This window comes from Mesoplodon mirus, assembly GCF_964341445.2.
Source record: "Mesoplodon mirus genome assembly, chromosome: 7".
NCBI lineage: Eukaryota > Metazoa > Chordata > Mammalia > Artiodactyla > Ziphiidae > Mesoplodon > Mesoplodon mirus.
Genome location: NC_138983.1, coordinates 110514524 through 110538029, shown reverse-complemented (window position 1 = coordinate 110538029; position 23506 = coordinate 110514524). Strand labels below are relative to the sequence as shown.

Genomic DNA, 23506 nt, shown 5'->3' with positions numbered 1-23506 from the left:
GTTTTGTTTTTGGTTAAAATATGACAGATTAAAAAATTCAGAGTATCTTTTCAATATCTTGTTTTGCTAGTGTCTTGATTCTGCAACTGTTTGCATTTGTGGTAGTATTAAGTTTGCCAGTTTAAGGCTATGTTTATGGTTAGAAAAATATTAATTTTACTTATATCATAGCTTTTTGTATCCAAATATTGGAAAAAAATATGCCATGTTTGATTTGGAAAACCTGTAGTACTAAATGTCACAGAATTCTCATCTGATATCTAATTCAGTAAATTTTTAATTGAAGAAGATTGTTTATCAAGTTTTTCAGGATTACTTAAATAAAGCAGTTAAATGCCAACAGTTTAAAGCAGGATAGGGACAACACGGAGACACCCTGCCAAAGATATGGTTGATTCCAGAAGCAGCAGTGCACATGCAACCCTGAAGCCCAGGGGAAAGCAGTATGTGAATTTACCCATAAATACCAAATAAAGCCAGATTTTCAATATAACTGACAGTTGCCAGGACCAGGGATGGTCTAGTTGCCATTACAGGAGGTAAGAAAATGTGATGGGGGTCCTTGGGGCTGCTCTTCTTTTACAACCTCAGCTGACAAGATGGAAATCAAGGGAGATTAAATGTAACTCATTGGTCTGCTGACCACCCCCTGCAGTTATCACCAATGTTTCCTTTTATTACCAGTCCTTGTTCTCTCTAGAGGCTATTTCTCCTGAGTATTTTACTGACTCAGACTGACTAAATCAGTTACCTAAAAGGTTGTACAATTCTGGTTCAGAGGCTCCAGAATGACTTCAAGTCATCCAACATAAAGCACACCACCTCTTAGAGCAACTCCCTAGTAAGAGGTGCAATGTCTATAGATACAAGATATGGTTTTTCAGCTAAAATCTATAGCCACTACATTTTGCACAAGGGGAACGATAAATTTCAAGCTCCACAAAATTAGTGTTCTACTATCATAAAGAAATTATACATAATAAAACACTGTTTTCAGATTTGCCTCACCAAAAATGATGTGTTAATAATTGAAGATATTATATACACAAACACAGAAGTAAACCATTTTCAAAGACAATCAAATCTACCTCTTATTCAAAGTTTAGGACCTACCATTTAAATTTGTGTGTTTTTATTTATAAAATAATAACTAATAATTTTCACTAATATAAGTATTATATTTTGGAGATCATTAAGAGAATATTTTGGAGAAATAAAACCAAAGGCTATTTTGAAAGAAACCGCAGTTTCTTCTGTGCTGTTACATGAAGTAAAATCATTTAAGAATGACGCTGATACAATTCAGCTTACACACACACTATTATTGATGAGGATGGTCTACAGGGAGAGTACAGAACATAAAGTTCAAAGAATTATATCCATACTACAAAAGTTCCAAATGCCAAACCAACCTTAAGTTTAATCTGTCTACCAGATACCACTGTAATCACCTTTTATTACTAGTACTTGTTCTATTGGAAGACCATTAAGAAGCCAAAAAAGTTTTAAATATATTAATCGTTAAAAACAACAAAGAACAGTTTAAAGAAAGAATATATTTGAACCATATAAACAAAAAGGTATTACATAAGAAAAAATAATGTAACAATTTATGTAAGTACCTAACATATGAGCATGCTCTTAACATCTAAAACAAAAAATAAAAAGGTAACATTGGTACTATATATATATATTTGACAAGTGTGCATTAAAGAATTCTCTAATATAAAACATTTAAAATGTGGAGAATACTTTTTCAAGATACAGAAAACAATTGTTAAGATAGGCACACCCACAACTCTTTTAAAACCGTGCTTATGGAAGATAAAATTGATCTGAGCATTCCTTCTCAGATGTGCAGAAGCTCTGAAATTGTACATCATTTGATATTGCCTCCCACTTTTGCACTGTTTGAATTTCAACACTGATTGGTATGAATTACACAATTAAATAGTTTTTCAGTGTTTCTGCCAAGGTTCCATATAGATTGCATCTATTTAGTATGAATACTTAAAACAGCAACATCGTTTGTATAAAAGTCACTTCCTTATATTCTTTTTTTCCTTTTTTTAAAAAAGGCACTATATTTAGAAAATAGTAATTATAACAAATAGTGCTCTGGAAAATCTGAAACTCCAAATCAATGTGCTCCATCAACCATAAGTAGATCTAAGAAGCACTAACTAAAAAGAACACGACTGTAAAAAGCTGATAAATTTAAAGATTATAAAATTGGTTTATTGTAAAAGCAATTCAAGAATACCCAGTTAAAATCTTATCCCAATGCCACCCAATACAACCAAGAAGCAGTTAAACACGTTACATTAGGAATAAGGACATAAAACAAGGAAGAGCACATCAAGGCTGTGATTCAAACTCAGAAAGAGAAAGGCTTAGGTCTCCTTCAGGTGAGTACAGAGGGTACAATAAGATCAAAGCACCATGTCTGTTAGGTACCACGGTGCTGCTTCAACACTGAGGTATAACTGGGTAAATTAAAGGTGAGAGGAAATGAAGAACTCCATATTTTTGTTTTGTGGGTGTACTTGAGTGATTAAAATTTTAGGAACAACTGACTTTAATGACAGCAAGATGTAAGACAAGTCTTTATTGAAGAAAAAGAAGCTTATAAAGTTCTCTATCAAGGTCCCACTAAGTCTTCACAACTCCCCTCCCACCTTCCCACCCTCTCCCCTAATCTAAAGCTACTCTGCTGATATATAAAATGCGATCTTAATTTGTGGCTTAATGGCAAATTGTAGGCACTCCTTCCAAGTAGCTTTGATCTTCTGCACATTAAAAAGCCAACATGCTGTATCATTCATCCATAAACTCAATTATGCATTCTAGGCAGAATTTCATTATTCCTCTAAAAAAATTAATACATCTGCACAGTGGCCATTTCCCCCCAGACTTAATTCAAGATTTAATCTTTCTTCTGTTTTCTTAATAATAGCCTTAGAGTCAATTATTACGAATGATCGACCTATGAATCATTATATACAACACAGTGATTGCATTTTGAGCACCGAAATTACTTAATATAAAACTTCTTACTTCCAACTTTTGCACTCCTCTAAATTGAAGGGTCAAAATGCTTAGATTCTGTCATCAGAAAGAAAAAAAAACCACTTGTCTTCCTAAGCTGAGGCTTTTCATAGCAGTTTTAGCCAGGAAAAGAGATTTTATGTCTTATAAACCCTTGAAAATAAGGGCTTACTCTAGAAACACTGAAAGACCCTTAATCATAGAGGTGCTAGCTGATACCACTATAATTCACAACCAAGTATTACTTCATAGCTTATACTGAAGGTTTGATTCATGCTCATTTTGTTCCTTTAAAAATACTCTTTGGAAAACATTATTACTCCTGTAGACACATACTCTAGTTATATCTCTTCCAGTAAATAAAAGTATAATCATGATTATCTCTATTTCTTTGCTAAATTCAACTACCAATATACATTAATCTGATCACTTTACCAGCTAACTTATGACCTTACAGTATTCTATATACTATCCAGGGTCAATTCTCAGCATACAGAAGCAGAAGCAAGTCTTAGAAGAACGATTTTGTAGGTAATATTTCAGTGTAGTCCTTAATGTGTTCACTACAAAAGAGAACTAAAGTACTAGAATTTACTTCCAAAACTAAGGCAAAGGTAAACTTTCAAAGCTAAAGGAAGGTAAACCACTATATAAAGCTTACTTCTGTCATGTACACTATGAACCTAACTCAGTGATTTCCCATCAAGACTTAAAATTAGTCCGAGGGACTAACCAGGGGATAATAAAGCCATTTCTTGTTTGCTTCTTTCAAATTCATCAGATAATATCCACTGTGTGCCCAGAGGGCATACAGGACTCCTCTAGGCACTACCCATAATAACAGCCCTTTCTAGAACACTAAACTACCACCAACATTTGCAGCCCCAACCAGATTTAAACTACCTGTGAAATATAAACTACTAGTCATGTATTCTAAATGCATACATTCAAAGCTACCATTTTAAAATAAATTGGAAAGTAGGGAAAACTTAAAAAAAAAGGATACATTCTGCTATCACACTATCATAAACATTATAAGTGTGTGTGTGGGTATATAGAGAGAGCAGATTACCAAGATTTAAATAAGATGGTAAAAAAAAACCAGGACATGTAGATTTACCAAAGGAACTACAATAACTGTCCCAAGCTACAAGTATAAACAGATTCACTATAATGGTAATTTGCCTAAGTTCTGAGAAACAACAACAACAACAACAAAAAAACACAAAAAATAAAGAAAAAGAAAAAAACAAAGAAACCCCCCAAACAATAAAAACCCCAACCAAGACAAAAAACAAACAAAAAAGAAACCAACAACGACAACAACAAACCACAATAAAACCCACCAAAACCTATACTAGAGTATGTGGCAATAATTAATATATTTCTATGGAAATTATCTCAAGCCTTATAAGCTCCTAAAATAAAATCAAGGTCACTATGTGACTAATGATAGCACTAGGAGGAAAAAAAAACCCACTGAAAGTAAAACAGTCTTCAGCCTTGGTTTCAGCTATCTCTTCAAATCAGCATAAGTACTTAACATCAGATACAACATTTTTGGCTTGTCAGACCAGTAAGTCATGTTTTTCCACTGGCCAAAGGCAGCTGAAGAAACAATTGCTTGAACAAACTAAATGCTGTGACGTGAAGCATTTGACTTCCAAGTCTGAGTATTTAGTTAAAATGATTGGTGAACGTCTAACTGGGCAAAAGGAATGGCATCCATCATCCAAACAGGCTCACTTCCCCCAGCCCCCAAAACAAACAGTAGTTATAATAGCAAAAGAAACAAAAAAAGTTTTTTTTTGATTCTTTAGAGCCAAACATGGAAGAGGTCAGCAATATATTAACAGCAGCAATGGACAAGGAAGAGCAAAATAGTGGATGAAAGAATCTTGCTGGACGTTTGTTCATCTTTTTCTGTATTAGCCAGAAGATCACAACCGGCTTATTTGGAAATTTCAGGTATATCTCCTTAGATCCTTCACAGATTTAGAATTCAGTCTACCTGAGGGCTCTATAACCATGTAAGAAAGCTTTCTTTATCTAGCTTGGTGGCGGCCAAAACAGACTCCATGTCATTAAGGATGTCAGAACTCAAAGCTTCTTGTAGACTTGGCATCAACTCCTCTCCTTCTATGTTCATTCCATCTCCTTCCAGTGTTCCAAGGTCCACATTTGTCCCAGGAATGGCTTCAAGATAGTCTGGGAAACGGTTCTGCTGTGAGGGTAGGGTGCTTTGGTTGATAGTGTCACCTAGATGGAACAGGGAGAAAAAGAATAGGTCCTTTTTGAAAAGCTAACGTCAGAGCCGTATCATGTGAGTATACATAAATGCACAGGGAAAGAAACGCATTCCTGACCAACCTCCTCCACTGGCCCACAGTTTACTTAAGGTCAAACAACCCACAGATAGCAAAGTAACAACGCAAGTTTCCTTTTGCTTCAAAATTGTTCAGATATTAAACAAGCTTGATTGCTTACTACTATGTGCTGAGCAGTGAAGGGGGTCCTGAAAAAAAATTCCTTGAAAAATTATATACAGCAAGAGAGAAAGAAAAAGTATGACACAACAGCATCACTACTTGACTCTCTTCCAGGTATGCACCACCATAATAAGATAAAATATAAAAATGAATGGTACAGACCTGTCTTTCTCTGAAGTACACACCGGGGAACAGAATAAAAGAACTGCACAAAACTCTATTCCACCCTTGGGAGATTCATATTCACAACAGTAAAAACAAGCCTCCCAAAAAGTCCTTGGATAGATAAGTCTTCCTAGCTTTGCTTCTAGGTTTCCCAAACTTACCTTGCCAAGAAACCTTTTTGCCCATGACAATGTTAACATTCCTTAACACTTCAATGGAACATGCTTTCAGAAAAACTAATATAAACCATTAAGTGTTAAAAAGGTTTAGAGAGAAGAGAGAAATGGGGGGACAGAGGAGTCAGGAAAGGTGTTATGAATGAGATGGGTTTGAAGAGACTCCTATGGATGATTTAAGATTCAGATGAAGAGAGGACACTGTGGATTCCCAGAAGCATCAAAGCCATGAGCTGGATGAACACAGGTACAGAAGACTTGCCAAACACTTTTAGAAGCTGCCAGCTAAAGAACTAGCTAGCTGGAGAACTGCTTCATTTCCCCACCAATTCATGCCCTCTGATAGCTGCCAAGTCCAGGGTCACCGGGTAAGCCACAGGAAAAAGGGTTCTATAATTACCCCTGTGAGGCAGGTATTTCTTAGCTCCTGCAAGATCCCCGCAACTATTCTAACAATAAAGTAGGTAAGCCCACCACCTAGCCTTTCCTACCTGGCTTCCTGAGCCCCATACCACCTAAGTTGGACCAAAGACCCTCACAAAGAAGAGGGAAGCAGACAGTGAATCACATATAGAGCCATATGAATCACATATAGAGATCTTCTCCAAAATTAAGAACACAAATCCAGGGGCTTCCCTGGTGGCGCAGTGGTTAAGAATCCGCCTGACAATGCAGGGGACACGGGTTCGAGCCCTGGCTCGGGAAGATCCCACATGCCGCGGAGCACGTAAGCCCATGCACCACAACTACTGAGCCTGTGCTCTAGAGCCTGCAAGCCACAACTACTGAAGCCCATGTTCCGCAACAAGAGAAGCCACCACAATGAGAAGCCTGTGCACTGCAACGAAGAGTAGCCCCCGCTCACTGCAACTAGAGAAAGCCCACGCGCAGCAACAAAGATCCAACGCAGCCAAAAAGAAAAATAAATAAATTTATTTTTTAAAAAAAGAAAAAAGAATACAAATCCATATAACAGAGACTTCTAATAGGGTCCTCAAGTGCTTTGTCAATTAACTGTTTTAAATGCTAAAATATAAAATAAGTCATGTCAAATAGAGCTGAGATATTCATGACATTTAAAAACTGGGAAAAGACTTAAATTACAAGATGCCAAAAAAACAAACAAAAAAACCCCACAAAGCAAACTCAATTTGAATTGAAGTTTACAGGATCTTAATTGGTTTTCTTCTGAATAATCTTTGCTCACAATAGTTTAATTACACCTGGTAATACAATGACTATTTCTCACTGAAAGCTAGAGAAATAAAGAATACCAACCTGTATCCATTTCATCAACACTGTTCAAGAAGTCGTCTGGGGTCCGAGGGACACTGTAGCTGCTCATGCTTAGTCCGCTGTCTGTGCTCTCATCTCGAGAGTGATAGGTGCCACTACAAAGAATGAGAGTTAAAGACCAACACAAAAAATTTAAGAAATGATTTCAAGGTAAAAATATAAACACCTGCTGAGTACCAACATGATTCTCAAAGAGGATTAGTGAAAATTCTTGCCCTGCAGCATCTGAAACAAGCACCCTCCTTCAGGGCCCATACCAAGCTCTTTTGCTATGAGGTGAAACAGACAAGTTAATCCTAATTGAAACTGGCAACTTTAGGGGGCCAAAATTTCTCCTAAGGTTCTGGGCTTGGTGGCAATAAGAGAAAAGAAGATATTTCCAGTTTTCCTAGGTGACAGAAAATTCTGTGTAAATATTCTCTAGTATCATTTGAATCTAGGGTCTCCACATGGCTCATTTGTTTCAAGGTCTCAATTCCCCAAGTGGTGGTGGTCACAGGCATAGGTCAAAACACAACCTCCAGGTGGGTGGTGAGACAGGTCTGCACTAGATTCATGCTAAATTCCTAGCTCTCATGCAGAGAGTTTAAGCTAGAAAAATCAAACCAAAATAAAGAACCAGAATTTCTTTTTGGACTGGGCCAAAACAGATGAGTCACTGCCGATAAGAACTGAACTCCCTCGCTTGATCTCCTTGTTTCTGTTTGGGAAAGGCGGGGAGCTGCAAACAAACACCTTAGCAGGAGATAGGAGTCCTGAGAGTCCCAGTAGAAGGGAAGATTAAAAACAAAAACAAAAAAACTACAAGGCACATACCTTGAGAAAAACAGAAAAATATGAGCCAAGACAGATTTTTACTTTAGGCTAAATGAAAAGTATCACAGATTTATATACAAGTATGGTAAATATCCTTAGACTATTACTTTCATAAATACGACACTCTCCTAACCTAGTAGTACGCAGACACCAGGTGGCACCGCCTGTAAAATTGGGGGTTCTGCTAATTCTAGAAAATCTTATGGCAAAGTGTGAAATAAAGGCAATTGTTCTTAATGGTCTCTGACTACAGTGCAAACTCTAACTTCCCCCGCAGCTTGGACACTTAAACAGCTGTTTAGCTTACACAAAAGTTAAACAAAAAATAACTAAGCTTTAAAAACAAGCTTTAACAGTTGCTCAAGGTCGAAAGCTCAGCCCCCTAAACTTCTTTCCTAAATTACTCAATGCACTTGCCTTGTTCTCCCTCCCCTTCACTCTGTATATTGCAACCACTAGTTTAATGCTTCTGTCAGATTTTGGCAAGATTCAAAAGCCTCACACAGATCCAAGAAAACACAAATTTGCCTCTGAGACCATTTGTATACAATGCAGCTACTTTGGAGACGGTCTCAGGATGTGGTTTGTTTTTATCTTGCCTGTCTTGATCTGGGACAAGGGCCTGGTCCTAGTCATCACTGTATTCCCACTGCTAAGAACGGAGCACGTATCAAGACACTCAAGACTCTGTTACAGAATAGCTGAATGTACACAGTTGTTCAGAGTTCTTTCCAAGCCCCAGGGGAAGCACATGGGCACTCCTGAGGACCGAGTTCACAAGGCCATTTCCCTGGTTAGGAACTGCTCCCTGCAGCCCCCCACCTCCCTTCAATAAACATGCACTGAGCATCTGCTACTACATGATAGGGATTAGACTAGTCTGAGGATACAGAGATTAACGACAACAAAAATCTACAACTGATGCTTTCTGAGAGGCTCACAACTTCAGGGAAGGAGGTGAACAAATACATTAATGAATCATATAGAAGGGCTCCATGAGCAAAGTGCTTTCAGAACAAAGAGGAGTAAGCTTGAAAAGTACAGGGGAAAGGTTTCATGGAAGGGAACATGGGAGCTGGCCTTGAAAGACCTCAGAGTAAAAGGGAGATGAGGGGATGTTCCACCACTACTAAGAGTCAACTCCATGGCAAGTTAGGGGAACAAGTGTTTAGAGCTTAAGGAATATGTATAAATCGAATAATGGGCAGTGGGGAAACCATCAAGAGTTTCTGAAAAGAAAAATGTTATAGTCAGATGTGTGTTTTAGAAATTGGGGGTACTACAGAGAGTAGACATGGGATTTTGCCCTGAGACTAACAACACTGGGTAAAGTTCCACTCTGTGATCTTTACCAGAAAACAGAATCTTAAACTGTAGCTCAGCTCTCATCAAAAGTTTTAAGAAACATTCTGCACAAATGACTATCAGGAGGATATGCAGTTTATCCATTTTTTCCCAAATGGTCTAATTTTATCCCTGGATCAATACAGGCCTTCAATAAGGTGGGTACTGGAATTATATTGATCTGAAATTTCCTTTGTGGAAAAGAAAGTTCTGTGGCTATGAACTTTCCTAATTAACCTCAGTTTAAGCTTAGAACTACAGTCTTATATAAATACACTCAATTTTTGGCAGAACTTTAAACTGCATATGTCAGAAGAGTAAATACAAACTTAAATACATTTCAGATGGCCTCTGAAACCAAACTTACCAATTAGGGCACCAGCACTAACCTTAAGACAGAGCAAATGGTAGAAAATTCTATTGTACTAAATATTTTGGTATGACAAGGTGTTTTGTTTTTCTTAGGATCAGGATGTTTTCAATTCAATTGGTGAGAATTGAAAGGGTAGCATTATAGCCTTCTTAAACAAAAATACCTTTAAATGTTTTAAAAAGTACACTGTTCAAAATTGGTTAAAAAAAACAAAAGCAAAGACCAGAAAGCATTTGTTCCTTATTTTAAAAGCTGGAACTCCATAAATATTTGACAATCTAGAAGAAAGAACTGTAGTCAAATCTTAATTTTAAACGGCCTTCGAGGCAAAGAATATGTTCTGTCTCAGCTTGCAGTTTTCAACACAGCCCTCCCTACATAAAATAACATCTTTGCAATATGCCTGGAACCCAAGATTTGTGGTAACTCACTAAAAATCATCCTTATACTATGTTATTTTCAATATTCTTTAATATTAATACATTATTTGAAAGAAGCACAACCTTACTTTTTATCTCCTTGACCTATAGCCCTTAAGAACATGAGGCCTTACAGTGCTCCTGCAGTGAAACCTCTCAGGTTGAACACTTACGTGGAAAATTCCTTCTAATGATCCTTACAATGCAGCCCTAAGTAGGTTTAAGATGCAGTTCATTTGCTTTTATAGAAGGCATTCACATGTTCCTTCATGATTCTGCAAGTAACTGTTTTTCAACAGTATAAGCACAAGCAAACACGTGACTGTGAATAAGTATCCCCTCTACAAGTCTGAACAGCTCTTTTCCTCTCACATGAGCCAGCTTTTAATCCTCAAGTTTTATTGTCCTAGCCATTTATGGAGAGATTCATTTACAGCTATGGTTTTTGGCCCACAAAGATGTTCAAACAGCTTATTACAAGTATAAGGAGAATCACCTTAAAACTATGATCTTTTTCAGATGTTGGCCAGTAGCACCTCTTACCAACCTGTTAAGAAAGGGATCTGAGCTATTGGTCGTCATTGTTCTCAATTCCTGAGACATCCCAGGAGAAGATACTGGATTTTGAGTCCCACCATCCTGCTCCAGTGTTGGTAACTGGCTACGGAGAGCTAATTCCTAGAAAAAAATCAACACAAATAAACAGAATCAATCTACTGATTAACAAATTTAGCGTTAGGTTTAAAGTAATAAACTTGTACATATAAAGCTGAAGTATTAACATCTAAAAGTTAATGAGTTTCCCAATCAGAAGGACCAGGTTCTTCTATCCATTTCAAGTGATTAAACATTAAATTATATAAACTGAAAGTTTAATTAGTCTTATTAACCCCAAAACATATATATTTAACTACTTAGCTTCCTTTTGGTATTTTCCTTTTCTGGTAGACACTCCTAAATCCCTCCTTTGGGGTAGGATGGCAAGTCTGATCTTTAAAAAGAGAATTCGTCTTAAAGTTTTATTTTTACTCACCAACCCTCATATGGTTTTATATGTTTGGCACTAGTAATAAAAATAAAGTCAAAAGAACAAAATTTGGTGATTTACCAAGACACCAACACTCCTCACTGCCCTCCTGCATTGTTTTACACTTTGGTATCAAGTAACTTATTCTGACTTCAGGTTCTTCAATCTTGAACTATCTTCTGGGGCATCCAACAATTTCTCAGCAAGATTCTACCTGGAAACTGAGCAAAAGCTATGGGCCATTACTACCCTGATCATTTCAGAAGGCCTGCCTCAACGTGCTTCCAAATATTCCAGGCCTCAGCTTTATATTTGCCTGGGGCTTCAAGGCTAGTTCACCTCACTCTGGCCAACTCTTACACCTTCATTACCACCCAGTTCTTTTCCTCACCTTTTCATCTGTTCGCTGTTCCCTGCCCTGAGGATTTCCACTGTGCCTCTCAAGCTCTCATAAACATCAACTCTGCTAGAGCATCAGCTTTCTCTCCCTCGACATTTCTGGTTTGACCTGAACTATGGCTTTTTATCACAAAGGATACTACCTCACCCCCTGCAGCCTTCCTGAGCCAAGCCTGCTCGCTGAGGCACACACCATCTCCAGCACCCTCACTCCCAGTCACCACTGGGTCCAGACGCAGTGGAGATATTCTCTGAACTCTGCACCACCACTTCTAGACTATGCAACAACCACTTCTTTTTACACAGGTTTCTGCCTTCTAGATACCCCATCCTTAAATGGGTTTCTTAACTGGAGGATCATGACAGAATGCAGAGGGTATGTGAACTTGGATGGAGAAAAAAAATTACATCTTTATTTTCATTAACCTATAACTAAAATCTAGCATTTTCTTCAATTATAAATATAGGCAACAAACAGTAGTATTTACTATACCTTTGACTTTTCAGCTTTTCATCAATAGAAAACATTTTCATATCATGCTCTAGTTGTTGCAAATGTATTAAAATACCATTTATGTTCATTACTATTTCAATATTATATTATTTTAAGACATGCCACTATATCTTATTACTTATACATCACGTAGATGATTCACTCAACATGAGTTCCTTGAATTTCTGGGTTCCAGTGGTCTTCATCCCTACCTACCTCTATCACCCACTTGTACAGCCAAGACCTTGCTATTCAAAACCAAACCTACCTCTACAATCTTTACTCATGTTTGAGACAATGATCATTGTTTCACTTCATTGCAACTGCATCTATCACCTGGGAACTGTCAACATCCATGCACAAAATCTATATAGTAATCTAACGCTGAAATTCCTGGCTCTCTAAATTGCAATGATATTGACCACTTTACCATTGTATTTCAGTCATTAACTTCCTCGGTCACACCCTGAACTGGTTTAGAAACTTCTTCCCCAGAAATCTTACATGTACTCATCCCGCTTTCTGGAACCGTATTTTTTCTTTCCATCCAGTTTCTTCTGCCTCCTACTATTCCAATCTATTGGCTCTCCTTCCCTACAAGTTTAAATGCAGGGCTGATCATTTTAAATACACATGATTACCTTTCAGATTCCTGATACACACATAATTTTATTTCAACATAGCAAATTCCAACCATGAATCAATAATAAAAATGTGCTTGCTTCATTTCTGTACTGAGACTGCTAAGAAATGCTAGAGAAAAATCATACAACTATCCAGACTGTTATAAATTAATAGTCTTTGGCCTTGGCTGGGCCCTCCTTAGTACCACTCATTGTTTTTTGGTTTTTCTTGGGTCCTTGGTTACTTTTTTCTCACATTCTCATGATTACTACTCCAAATCTGGCACACTCTCTCAAGACCCTGTTCACTTAAGTGCTTTTCCTTTTTCAAGCTCTCTCGCATTTAAATAAGAACACTGAGGTCATCAGGAACAATCTGTGGTTTTCTGGATCCTCCTGTCACCTATTCCTGCTCCCCCAAAGCCATCTTCATTCATCACCTTTATAACTTTTCTTCCAGTCTCAGAAATGGATTCCCTCCTGCTGTCTCCTGTTCTAGGCCAACCCACACTCCTAGCAGCTTCTGGGGATCCATTTTACTTGTTTTCTCTATCTTCTATCTTTGATGTGCCCCTCACCCCCATTTTCACCTTACAAAGTGAGAAGTGACTTTAAAACAAAGTGCACTCCCTGCAGGTCTTTAATATGAAACGTTTTCTCTAGGTACCATGTCTTTCCATATACTCTTGACTAGAACACTTTTCTTTCTTATTATTTAAGACACAGTTACCTTCTCTAGGTAATTCTCCAGAATGATCCCATTTCCATCTTCGGATTAGATTAGATTAGACAGATAGATAATATGTCTTTCACACCCTGAGCATATGTATGTAACATGATCTTAGCACTTATCACATGATATTGTAATTATTTCTTCTCTGTCCCTTAAGGACACAAAATGAATAAATGAATGACTATTTTGGAGCATAAAACAAGAGCTTCTAAATACTTTGAAGAATTTATGTTGCTATTAAAGTATAAGGATGTTAAAAGCAATACATTTTATTTTACTTTAAAATATTTATTTATTTATTTATTTATTTGGTTGGTTGGTTGCGCTGGGTCTTAGTTGAGGTATACGTGTGGGATCTAGTTCCCTGACCAGGGATTGAACTCAGGCCCCCTGAATTGGGAGCACAGAGTCCTATCCACTGTGCCACCAAAGAAGCCCCAAAAGCAATAAATTTTAAAGTGAATAAAATTATAGGCTCTGGATGAGGCTGATGCCTAGGGAAGGCATGCTCATGTTTCTGTGTACCTAGTTTTGAACCTTGCAGCACAAAGCAAATACATCATTACTGAAATAACTTAATAAATTGGCTATAATTTTCATATTGTTTTTACAACTTTTATTTTACCCCTTTTGATGGTTTCCACTTTTTCAAGGTTTTATGAAGTTAAAGCTAATTGTTATGTGCAAAATCTCCATGTTCTCGCTACTTTGAATTCTGCCACATTGCTTGCTTGAAGCTATCAGATTTTTACTTTTTGCTGCCTTTAACAACTGAATTTCTGTCAGCAGACACTAAAGAATCAACTATCCACATTTACAATGAAAGGTAACTTAGAGATGTGAATAAGAAGGCCAATCTTTACAAGTTGCCTAAGAAAATATCCAACCCCCGAAAGGCTATGGAAATAATTCTCATCAAATCTATATTTGAGCCAGGACTAAGAGTAACTAACCTAGGGATTCATGTAAACTGAACTTGAAAGGAACAAGGGGAAAAAAATGCCACTTTATTTACTGGTGGTGGTGGTAGGACGGTGTTAGTATTACCAACCAAACAGTGAAGAACACGGCATGAAAACAAATGTAATGTGATAAGGCCAATGATATAAATAACATATACATAGATTATAGAACCCGTATACCAGGTATGGATATTCAGCTCAGGTTTGAAACTTCTACTTACAGGAAAAACAAACAAACAAAACCCCAAAGCCAACCAACCAGGGTTGATTAGAAGTAATTTTTGAAGTGTTATTGAGGTATAATTTCCTTCCTTTTTCTTTCTTTCTTTCTTCTTCTTCCTCCCTCCCTCTCTCCCTTCCTTCCTACCTTCCTTCCTCCCTCCCGTCTCTTTCTTTTCTTTCCTTCCTTCCTTTCTTTTCTTATTAGTCATCCATTTCATACACATCAGTGTATATATGTCAATCCCAACTAATTCTTTTGTTAATATTTTCATCTGTGAACATAATTTATTTCACTGGGTTCAATAAGGAAGATGAAACATTTTTGTTGATATTTTAAGGAAATTGTCAAAAACTGGGGGGGAAAACCATATGTATTTATGTAGGAAAACAGGCCAACTTCCCCTTCCCCTTAACATAACATCAATAAGTTCAGAGTTCAACTGAATATAAAAACAGTAACATCCACTTCCACATAAACACACACACATGCATGCACACACACCCCCATATAGAGATGTGGAAATCTGCAGAAGTATCCTACTCCATGCTTTACCTAGTCAGACTTTGAAGGACAGTGAATGTGGAGTCAGAACTAACTGAAAGAGCTCCTCCCTAAGCTGTCCTGCTGCCAGTGAGGAACAGTTAAATCATGGGTTTCATTGTGAGTAAGCTTTGTAATTCCTTGTATCCTTAGCCAAGGATTGTAAATGTGAAAGTGAACACACTGCATACAATTAATAATTTTAGAAGTAAAATATTAAAAATTTGTTTCAGAGTTGTACAGACTTTTTGCCAGTGACTTTAGAGAAAAATAATTAATATGGGTAAGTATGAAATGAAGTTAAATAATCTGAATTTTTTAATCAAAAATATTTCATATAAACTTTCTCCATTATATGCATTTAAAAATAATTCCTGGGCTTCCCTGGTGGCGCAGTGGGTGAGAGTCCGCCTGCCGATGCAGGGGACACGGGTTCGTGATCCGGTCCGGGAAGATCCCACATGCCGCGGAGCGGCTGGGCCCGTGAGTCATGGCCGCTGAGCCTGCGCGTCCGGAGCCTGTGCTCCACAACGGGAGAGGCCACAACAGTGAGAGGCCCGTGTACCGCAAAAAAAAAAAAAAAATTCCTGTATATATCTACATGTACCTATGTAGAATAAACCCATTCTATTGCAATAAAGTAATTTTGTTAAAACACATTTTGGATGAATATGAACATCATTTTGTAATTGAGTAAATCTGGCATAGCTGTTTTAAAAATCAGCCTTGGGACATAATTGGATTGTCTACAAAAACTGATTTCAGTTGAAACACTTCATGTTGAAAGTTATGTCTATCTCTAAGGAGTTTTTTATCCTGAACAAATGTCTAATATTAGAATACTGAGCTAAAAATACAAGTTCGTTAAGCTTCTATTTTTCCCAAAGGTAGTCAGAATAAACAGTTTGACAGACTTTCAAAAATGGAGAAGTAAGCAAGTTATAGGAAATTCAGCCAAAATTTATCATGCTTCTGTATTTCAAAGGTCAAACAGTTCTTTTAGAGTATTTGACTTTTTCTAAAGGAAGCAAATATTTTTAGCTCATTTTCTTCTGTAATAATACAAAAATGTGGTGGCTTTTCCCATTGAGCTTGTAAATCTTAGCTAATCTGGGACGCATGTGGAGTCAGAGCTATCTGCAACTATAAGTAAAACTGATGTTCCCAGCTTGGTCTGGAGGGAACTTTCCAGGATGGTTTATAAAGGAAAACATGATTTGCCTGGTTTATATAGTGGACTTTTATGGACTCAGGATCCAGCCATGAGCCATTGGTCCTTTTCGTATTTCCCTTCTCTCATTTAAATAGGAGTATCATTTCTCATAGGGTAAAAAAGATACTTTAAGATAATATATATCTGGTAGTAAAGTATTTTGGCTCCATATAAAACTGATGCTTTGGTTCACATCATTTAGAAAAGTAAGGAGAAAGGCAGTAGAAGAAGTCAGTAGTCTGGAAACATTTAGAACATCTCTAGGTTATTAAATTCTTTAGAGTATCCAAGAGACATGGAAGCATATGTCTACACAAGTCAAAATTTAGAAACAAGTCAAATATCTATCAGTAGGTGAACAAATAAACAATTGTAGTATATCCCTACAATGGAATACTACTTAGCAATAAAAAGGAATGAACTATAAGTACAACATGCATGAATCTCAAAAAAATCATGCTAAGGTGAAAAAGTTATGATTCCATTTATAGAAAATTCTATAAAGTTAATGTCAACTTTACTTTCTTAAAGCAATTTTATCTTCAGCAAATACTATGTAAGAGTGTTTCATTTCTGGATAATATATGGCACACAAATGAAGGTCCCCCCTCTCCAACCTAATCAATTTATTTAAGGTAGTTTAGTGAACTAGAAATCTAAATTTAGAAATGAAGAATAACTCTGAAAATACACATCTTTTAAACAGTTTGTCTTAGTAATAGCAATTTATGTCAACAATTTTAAAAACAAACAAACAAAAAGCCATTTCTTCCAACTGTTCAAGATAGGTCTTGCCATACCCCATTTTCCAACACAGCTTTAAACAGTCACAGAATATTTAATTATGTTGGAAGTTATTAAAACATTTAGCCAATGTTTAGAATGTTTTTTGTCTTTTTAATATTTGTGCCATTTACCAAAGTATCTTCAACTTCAGAACAACCTTTTTGACTAAAAAGATGTGTATCTATGATTCAAATTCATAGAATGATTCACAGAATCATTTGAATCTATGATTTATTCAATATTAGGACTTCAAAAAGAAGAGAGATAAACTTGGAAAAGGTATTAATTGGATTCTGAAATAGCTTTTCTAGTATCTGCTAACATAAAAGAGAGTTTGGAGGGAAAAAAAAGCCAAAACTTTGCTATTATTAAATTCAGAAAAAAAAAAAAAAAAAACTGTGGTGATTATTTTCACATGGCTCTGAACAGGGGTCCTATACTATTTTGCTCTATTTGACTAAAACTATGGACATCTGAATCTCTTCACCATTTTGGGCTAACAGTGTAGTACAATATCCTCAACTTTAATACTGTGGGTTTTATCCATCATTAACCCAGTAACTGACCCTGGTGTGTATTTATTACTATCCATAAGGAATGGCAACTACACAATATTCATTAGTTGCAAAAAATTTATAGCTATAATTTCTATGAAGAGTAAAGCAATTATTTGCTCAGAGATAAGCTGTCTAAATTCAGCAGTCTTGTTTCTATTTTCTGGGTCGTTTCAAGCATTCTGATGAGGGCACTTGGGGATGAGTTTTGACCTAGGCCTTATGAAGGAAATGGAGAATCTTAATCAGTAAAAGGGAAGGGGAAAAGTCAGGTACTCCTTATGGGGAAAGTTCATGAGTGGAATCATGGCAACAAGACAGAGGAGTGCACTTGGCTGAAGGAAGGTAATTGGCTTAACCAGAATTGAGAGAGAGAAAGAAGGCTACTGACCACAGACCATAAATGAGCTAGGTTGCAGAGTTTAGGCTTGATCTCACAGGTATTAGGGAACCGCAGGTACTAAGAACCACATTCTTAAGCATAAGAGAAGGTAAAAACATTCACACTCAGGGGGAACTATCTTTCCTCAAAGTGTTAGTTTCAAAAGACTTTGAAACAGAAGCTGTAATGCATTCCTAACCCACTCTCTCAAAGGTCTCCCTCCAGTCACAGAGGAGAAACTGATGTATTAGAAAGAGTTATACAGAGAAAATTGAGCATTCCATACATGTTCAATCTCATGGAGCAAAGACGATGTTTATACTTTAAAAAAGTTTTCTTTTTCTGAGACCAGAAATTGCTTTAGAAACAAAAATAGTGAATAATCAAAATAAAATTAAAAAATTTAAAGCTCTATGAGGACAAGTTTTTCCAAAATTCTGCCAGCAAACCCTAACAAATTAAGGCAATAATTTCCATTTTTAACTAAGAAAATATACTAACCCCTTTAAAGTTGTCTCAATTTTTCAGAATTTTGTATTAACCTCACCCATACTGACAGTAGTTTATAAGACCAGAAAATCCTACAATACAGACAGGTTTTGTTAATCCTATGCAGAAGTACTTAAGGATAGCTTTTGAAACAAGTAATTTGTGAACATTCTGAAGTCTGGCACCTTCCCACAGCAAATGCGGTATATAATTACAAAACAATGCCACTGATTTCATGTTGCTTGTTAACTCATCTGCACTGATTTCTATTAGAAAAGTAAAAACCAACAACAAACAGAACCCAAACCCCCCACAGCACTGAACAGGAGTGCCTTGCGCTCAAGTATTGAATGGATCCATCCTTTTTTCTTCATTATTCCTTTTTACAGTCTGTTTTTTTGAGACTGGAAAGCTCTTTCTGGCTTTCTTGATTATCCTGGTAACCTTATTTAAAGGCATCTTCACTTAAGATATGACCCTTCTTTGTGGAATCTTTCCTGGCATCTACCTTAAGATAATCTAGAAAATATGTAGGATGAGAAAAACACAGATACTTGCTTGATACAAATACAACCAGATTCTGGGTATTTGAGGAACTCCAAATTTAGCCCTATACTGGAATTTCATACATTTTCACAATTGTGCCAGGTAAATACATTGACAACTGAATCTTATATAACAAGGCAGTATTTTATTATCCACATATGAAAAGTTAAATTAAAAAAAACCTTTTATAAAACCTATCTCTTTCAGGTTTCCTGCTCTGGCTTAGACAAATCTAAGGAATCAACTCTGTAATTTTAATACCATACAAATTTAATAGAAATTCAATTTACAAACTTTAACTTTTCTAAAGCTTTACTACTAAAAGAAGTATCTAAAAACTCCTGATAATTTTAATGAGCAACTGTTTACACTTATACTGATGTAAGAAATAAAGACCTGAAGGTATTTAATTTACTTATCAGATTTAAAGTTTAAGATCTTAGTAGGAAAAAATAAAAAGGAAACAATTTCAAAACACTTTAACATGGAGAACTTTTTGCTTGATCCCAAATCTCATTTGAATTAATTTTTGCTCCTATGTTTCTACTTCATTTATTACAAATAAAAGAAACACTTCAGAGAAAAAGCAAGGAAAAATGTCTTCACTTTATATAAAGATCCAATGCTACAGTGCTCTTCCCAGTCAAATGTGGTATTAGTGGTCCTCATTGTAAGAATGTCTGCTCTGCTTTAGCAAAGATGACGTTCATTAGTTATTCCCTGGATTTCTTGATTAAAGGAGGCATTTATGAGATAGACAATGAATAGAGTTTTTCCTCTCACAAAGTAAACTGGTCTCTATGAAGATTCTATCTGGTGCTCCAATGGACCAGTTAACAGTATCTAAAATGAGTGGAGCTCTGCCAATTCCCACTTCCACAGCTCAGTCTAACACAATGCACTTGTTAGCCTAGTGCAGAAGAGCTCCACAGAATATGAGGTGCTTCATGGTAGCTTCTGGCAATCTGAGAGAAGTGCAATAATCCCCCAGCTCCTAATTCCTTCAAATCTGTGAACCCTGAACAAAGAGAATCTCTTTGGTTCCAAGAATGAGATTCTTTCCCTGAGTCAGATAAGTGCCTATGTTATAGAAGGAAAAAAATGGCCACAATCTTTCCATCTAAATAAGGTACCTTCACAACCAGTGTTCCTTTGGGTTCACCAGGGAGGAATGCTGATAAAAGCCAACAAAGAAACCCAAAACAGTACTCAGGCAGATCCTTTTCTCTACTGATAATTTTTTTTTTTTTTTTTGGGGTACGCGGGCCTCTCACTGCTGTGGCCTCTCCTGTTGCGGAGCACAGGCTCCGGACGCGCAGGCTCAGCGGCCATGGCTCACGGGCCCAGCCGCTCCGCGGCATGTGGAATCTTCCTGGACCGGGGCACGAACCCGTGTCCCCTGCATCGGCAGGCGGGCTTCTCAACCAATGCGCCACCAGGGAAGCCCCTCTTCTGATAATTTTAATATTCTTTCTTTGGAGTGTTCACTAAAAGAATCTTTTCCTTTCCTAGTAGTATGATTATAATTCTTAATAAGATTTCCTAAAGTAAATAAGTAAATAACCTGTACTACTTTTGTTACTGTTCAAATTATTAATCTCTATAAATCATTGTAAGTAGTATTTTAGGCTATACAAATAAAAAATCAGGCACACTGCAAGGCTGACAGGGTGTATATACTACATATCAAATGTGGGGAAAAAAAAAGACCTCGAAGGAGTTTTGAATACTACTCTGGGAGGAGTGGGGAGGGAGCAGATAGTGTAAACTTTCTGGGAACAGCAATGTTAACTTAAGTATCATTGTAGAAAGATGCCTCAAAGTTACTCTGTGCTAATCTTCAGTGAGGACAGGCCCCTGGAGCACAAGTTTTTCTCTTTCCTAATTTAATATCTGTTTTCAATGCTAAAACATCAGATAAGAGCCTACCTGACATTTTGGAGAATTTGCTGTGCTGGGATTGATATTCCGCATTGCCTAAGAGTGAAAAATAAGATGGATAAAAATTACTTTAAGCCACATGGTTTGGCTGTGTAGGCTGACTTACAAATTGTATCCAGACATATCACCATAGCACAGAATTCCCAAGCTAGCCCAAGAAGCAGCAGACTGAGGAAGACAGGAGCCAATGGAGTCGCCACATAACAAACGGAAACCTCAGAAGTGTTAAACAGAATTGAGGATAGGACAGTAAGACTTTAGGTGTCAGGGTTCAAATAAAACTGGATATTGGTCAGGTAGGTTCTTTACTTCTGAATATTAGATGAAGCAGGAAAAATATAATTTGATGCTTCAGCGATAAGAGAAACTATCAATGGAAGAAGTTCACAGGAAGCCAAAAGGCTTAAGATATACTGAATTTATACGGATTGCTAAAAAACAAAACCAAAAAATCTTAAAAAACACACCATTAGTATAAGAATAGAGCAGGTCTGTCACTTCAACAAAAGAAAAGACAACACAGTAGGTAGTAAAGAAGAAATAAAGAAGTTACCTTGAAAGGAAACTATTCTGTCTAGGACCCATCACCCAGAGTAAGAGTGAGAATAAGATTTAGAAAAATTCTTTAGAATGAAGAATTTTATAAGTAGCAGCATTTTGCCCATTGGGCGGGAAGGGGGTGGGGGAGAGATGATCTACGGCAACAACAAAATGATGGATGGCCCATTCCCAGACTTTAACCTTTCTTATTAATAAGGTTTCTTGGTTTTGGTAGTCTTTAATTCATATGTGAAATTATATTTGCATACGCCATCTAGTACTCAGTAACAACAAAACGAAAACAGGTTGCGTAAAACATACCCTTAAATTGCTTTATTTCTTCTAAGAGCTATATAACTATAATTTTGATGGTGCTACCTTGTTCCGATGATAAAGTTTCATTTAAATGAAAAATATCTTTCCTTTATAGTAATATGTTAAAAAGTCCATCAGAGATACAGTAATCTTGTTAATGTGCTTCCTTTCTCTACCTTCTTAAAGGAGGATGAGGGAATATTTCTTTCAAGACCACTTCTTGACATCATATGCTGGCATCATCTTTCTTACTCACTTTGGTGCCAACCACACTAGAATTACACTGGCAGGTTATTGATAGCACAAACAGTTTAAAGGTGTGCCTGTCTGGGATTCCATGGCTTAGTTTAATTCTTAGGTACCAGTTCTTCAAATCCCAAACCTGAGTTCAATGACTGTATCAAGTTCATGTATTTCCATTAACACGTGACACTATTAAAATATAACACTCATGAAAAAAAAGTACCTTGTTTAAATGTCTACATCCTGGCTACAAAAATGTAGAGTATAATGATATTTTTAATGCCTATACTTAGTATGCTATGATTTAGGTGAGGAAAATATTACAGATATGTAGATTTCACGTTCGCAGAGAGAATGTCTCTGGGGGAAAAAAAATACAAGAAACTGATAGCTACTTACAACCAGAAAAGAGAACTAGAGAAATGGAAAAGGAGATTTCATTTTCACTGTACGTTTACATTTTGTACACTTTCAAAATCACATCATGTTTATTATCCAAAATATTTACATAAAAATTTTAAAATATACTGCTTTGAGAAGATCACACTCCCAAAATCTGAACTTAGATTTTATCACTCTGAAATAAGATAAAGTAAAAATTCATTTTGAGGTGAGGGATTATATATTCTTATGGCACATAAAGACCAACAGTATTTCTGAAAGAAAACTGATAAAAATGGTCGTAAAGCTTTCCAGCTCTCTAAGGTTAGAAACTACCTATCCCAACACGAAAAAATATCCATAAGTAGATAATTTTAAAGCACTATGGAATCTTTTAAACTTGGGATAGCCTGTATTGTTTTAAATAAAACATCTTAGATTCAGCAATACTGAAACATTTATCATTTGAGAAATATCATGCTGTGTATTCCCCTAGACAAATAATTCATTTAAAGTAAAAGATGTTTCTCCCCAAGTGATGTCCCAGAGTTTCCCCCTTAGTGAAATCCTCAGATATATAGTAGTCTGCAATTCCATGTACAGACATATCTCATCTTATTGCACTTTGCAGACACTGCAATTTTTGTTTTTAAACATACTGAAGGTTTGTGGCAACCCTGCGTCTAGCAAGTCTATCAGAGCCATTTTTCCAACAACATTTGCTCACTTCATGCCTCGGTGTCACATTTTGGTAATTCTCACAATATTTCAGTCTTTTTCATTGTTATTATATTTGTTATGGTGATCTGTGATCAGTGATCTTTGATGTTACTATTGCAAAAAGATGACTCACTGAAGGCTCACATGATGGTTAATATTTTTAAACAATCAAGTATTTTTAAATTAAGGTATTTAATTTTATATTAAATTTATATTAAATTTTACAATAAACAATTTACATTGTTTATTTTAAGACATAATGCTATTGCA

The 23506-nt window shown here is 36.4% G+C and overlaps 1 protein-coding gene across 12 annotated transcripts in view; it reads right to left on the bottom strand.

Annotated features, from left to right (window-relative positions):
* Positions 1 to 1536: 1536 nt before the first annotated feature.
* The window catches only part of YAP1 (Yes1 associated transcriptional regulator), a 108229-nt gene continuing 86259 nt past the window's right edge, over positions 1537 to 23506 (bottom strand). For 6 of the 12 annotated variants that reach the window (XM_082628961.1, XM_082628950.1, XM_082628951.1 and 3 more), the window contains 4 exons: positions 21026 to 21073; positions 10674 to 10804; positions 7157 to 7269; positions 1537 to 5307 (listed from right to left, as the gene is read on the bottom strand). In XM_082628961.1, the coding sequence (XP_082485087.1) occupies positions 5069 to 5307; positions 7157 to 7269; positions 10674 to 10804; positions 21026 to 21073 (531 nt within the window). In that variant the 3' untranslated portion in view covers positions 1537 to 5068. The remainder of the gene's footprint in view (positions 5308 to 7156; positions 7270 to 10673; positions 10805 to 21025; positions 21074 to 23506) is intronic. The other 6 variants (XM_082628952.1, XM_082628957.1, XM_082628953.1 and 3 more) reach the window with 1 other exon arrangement.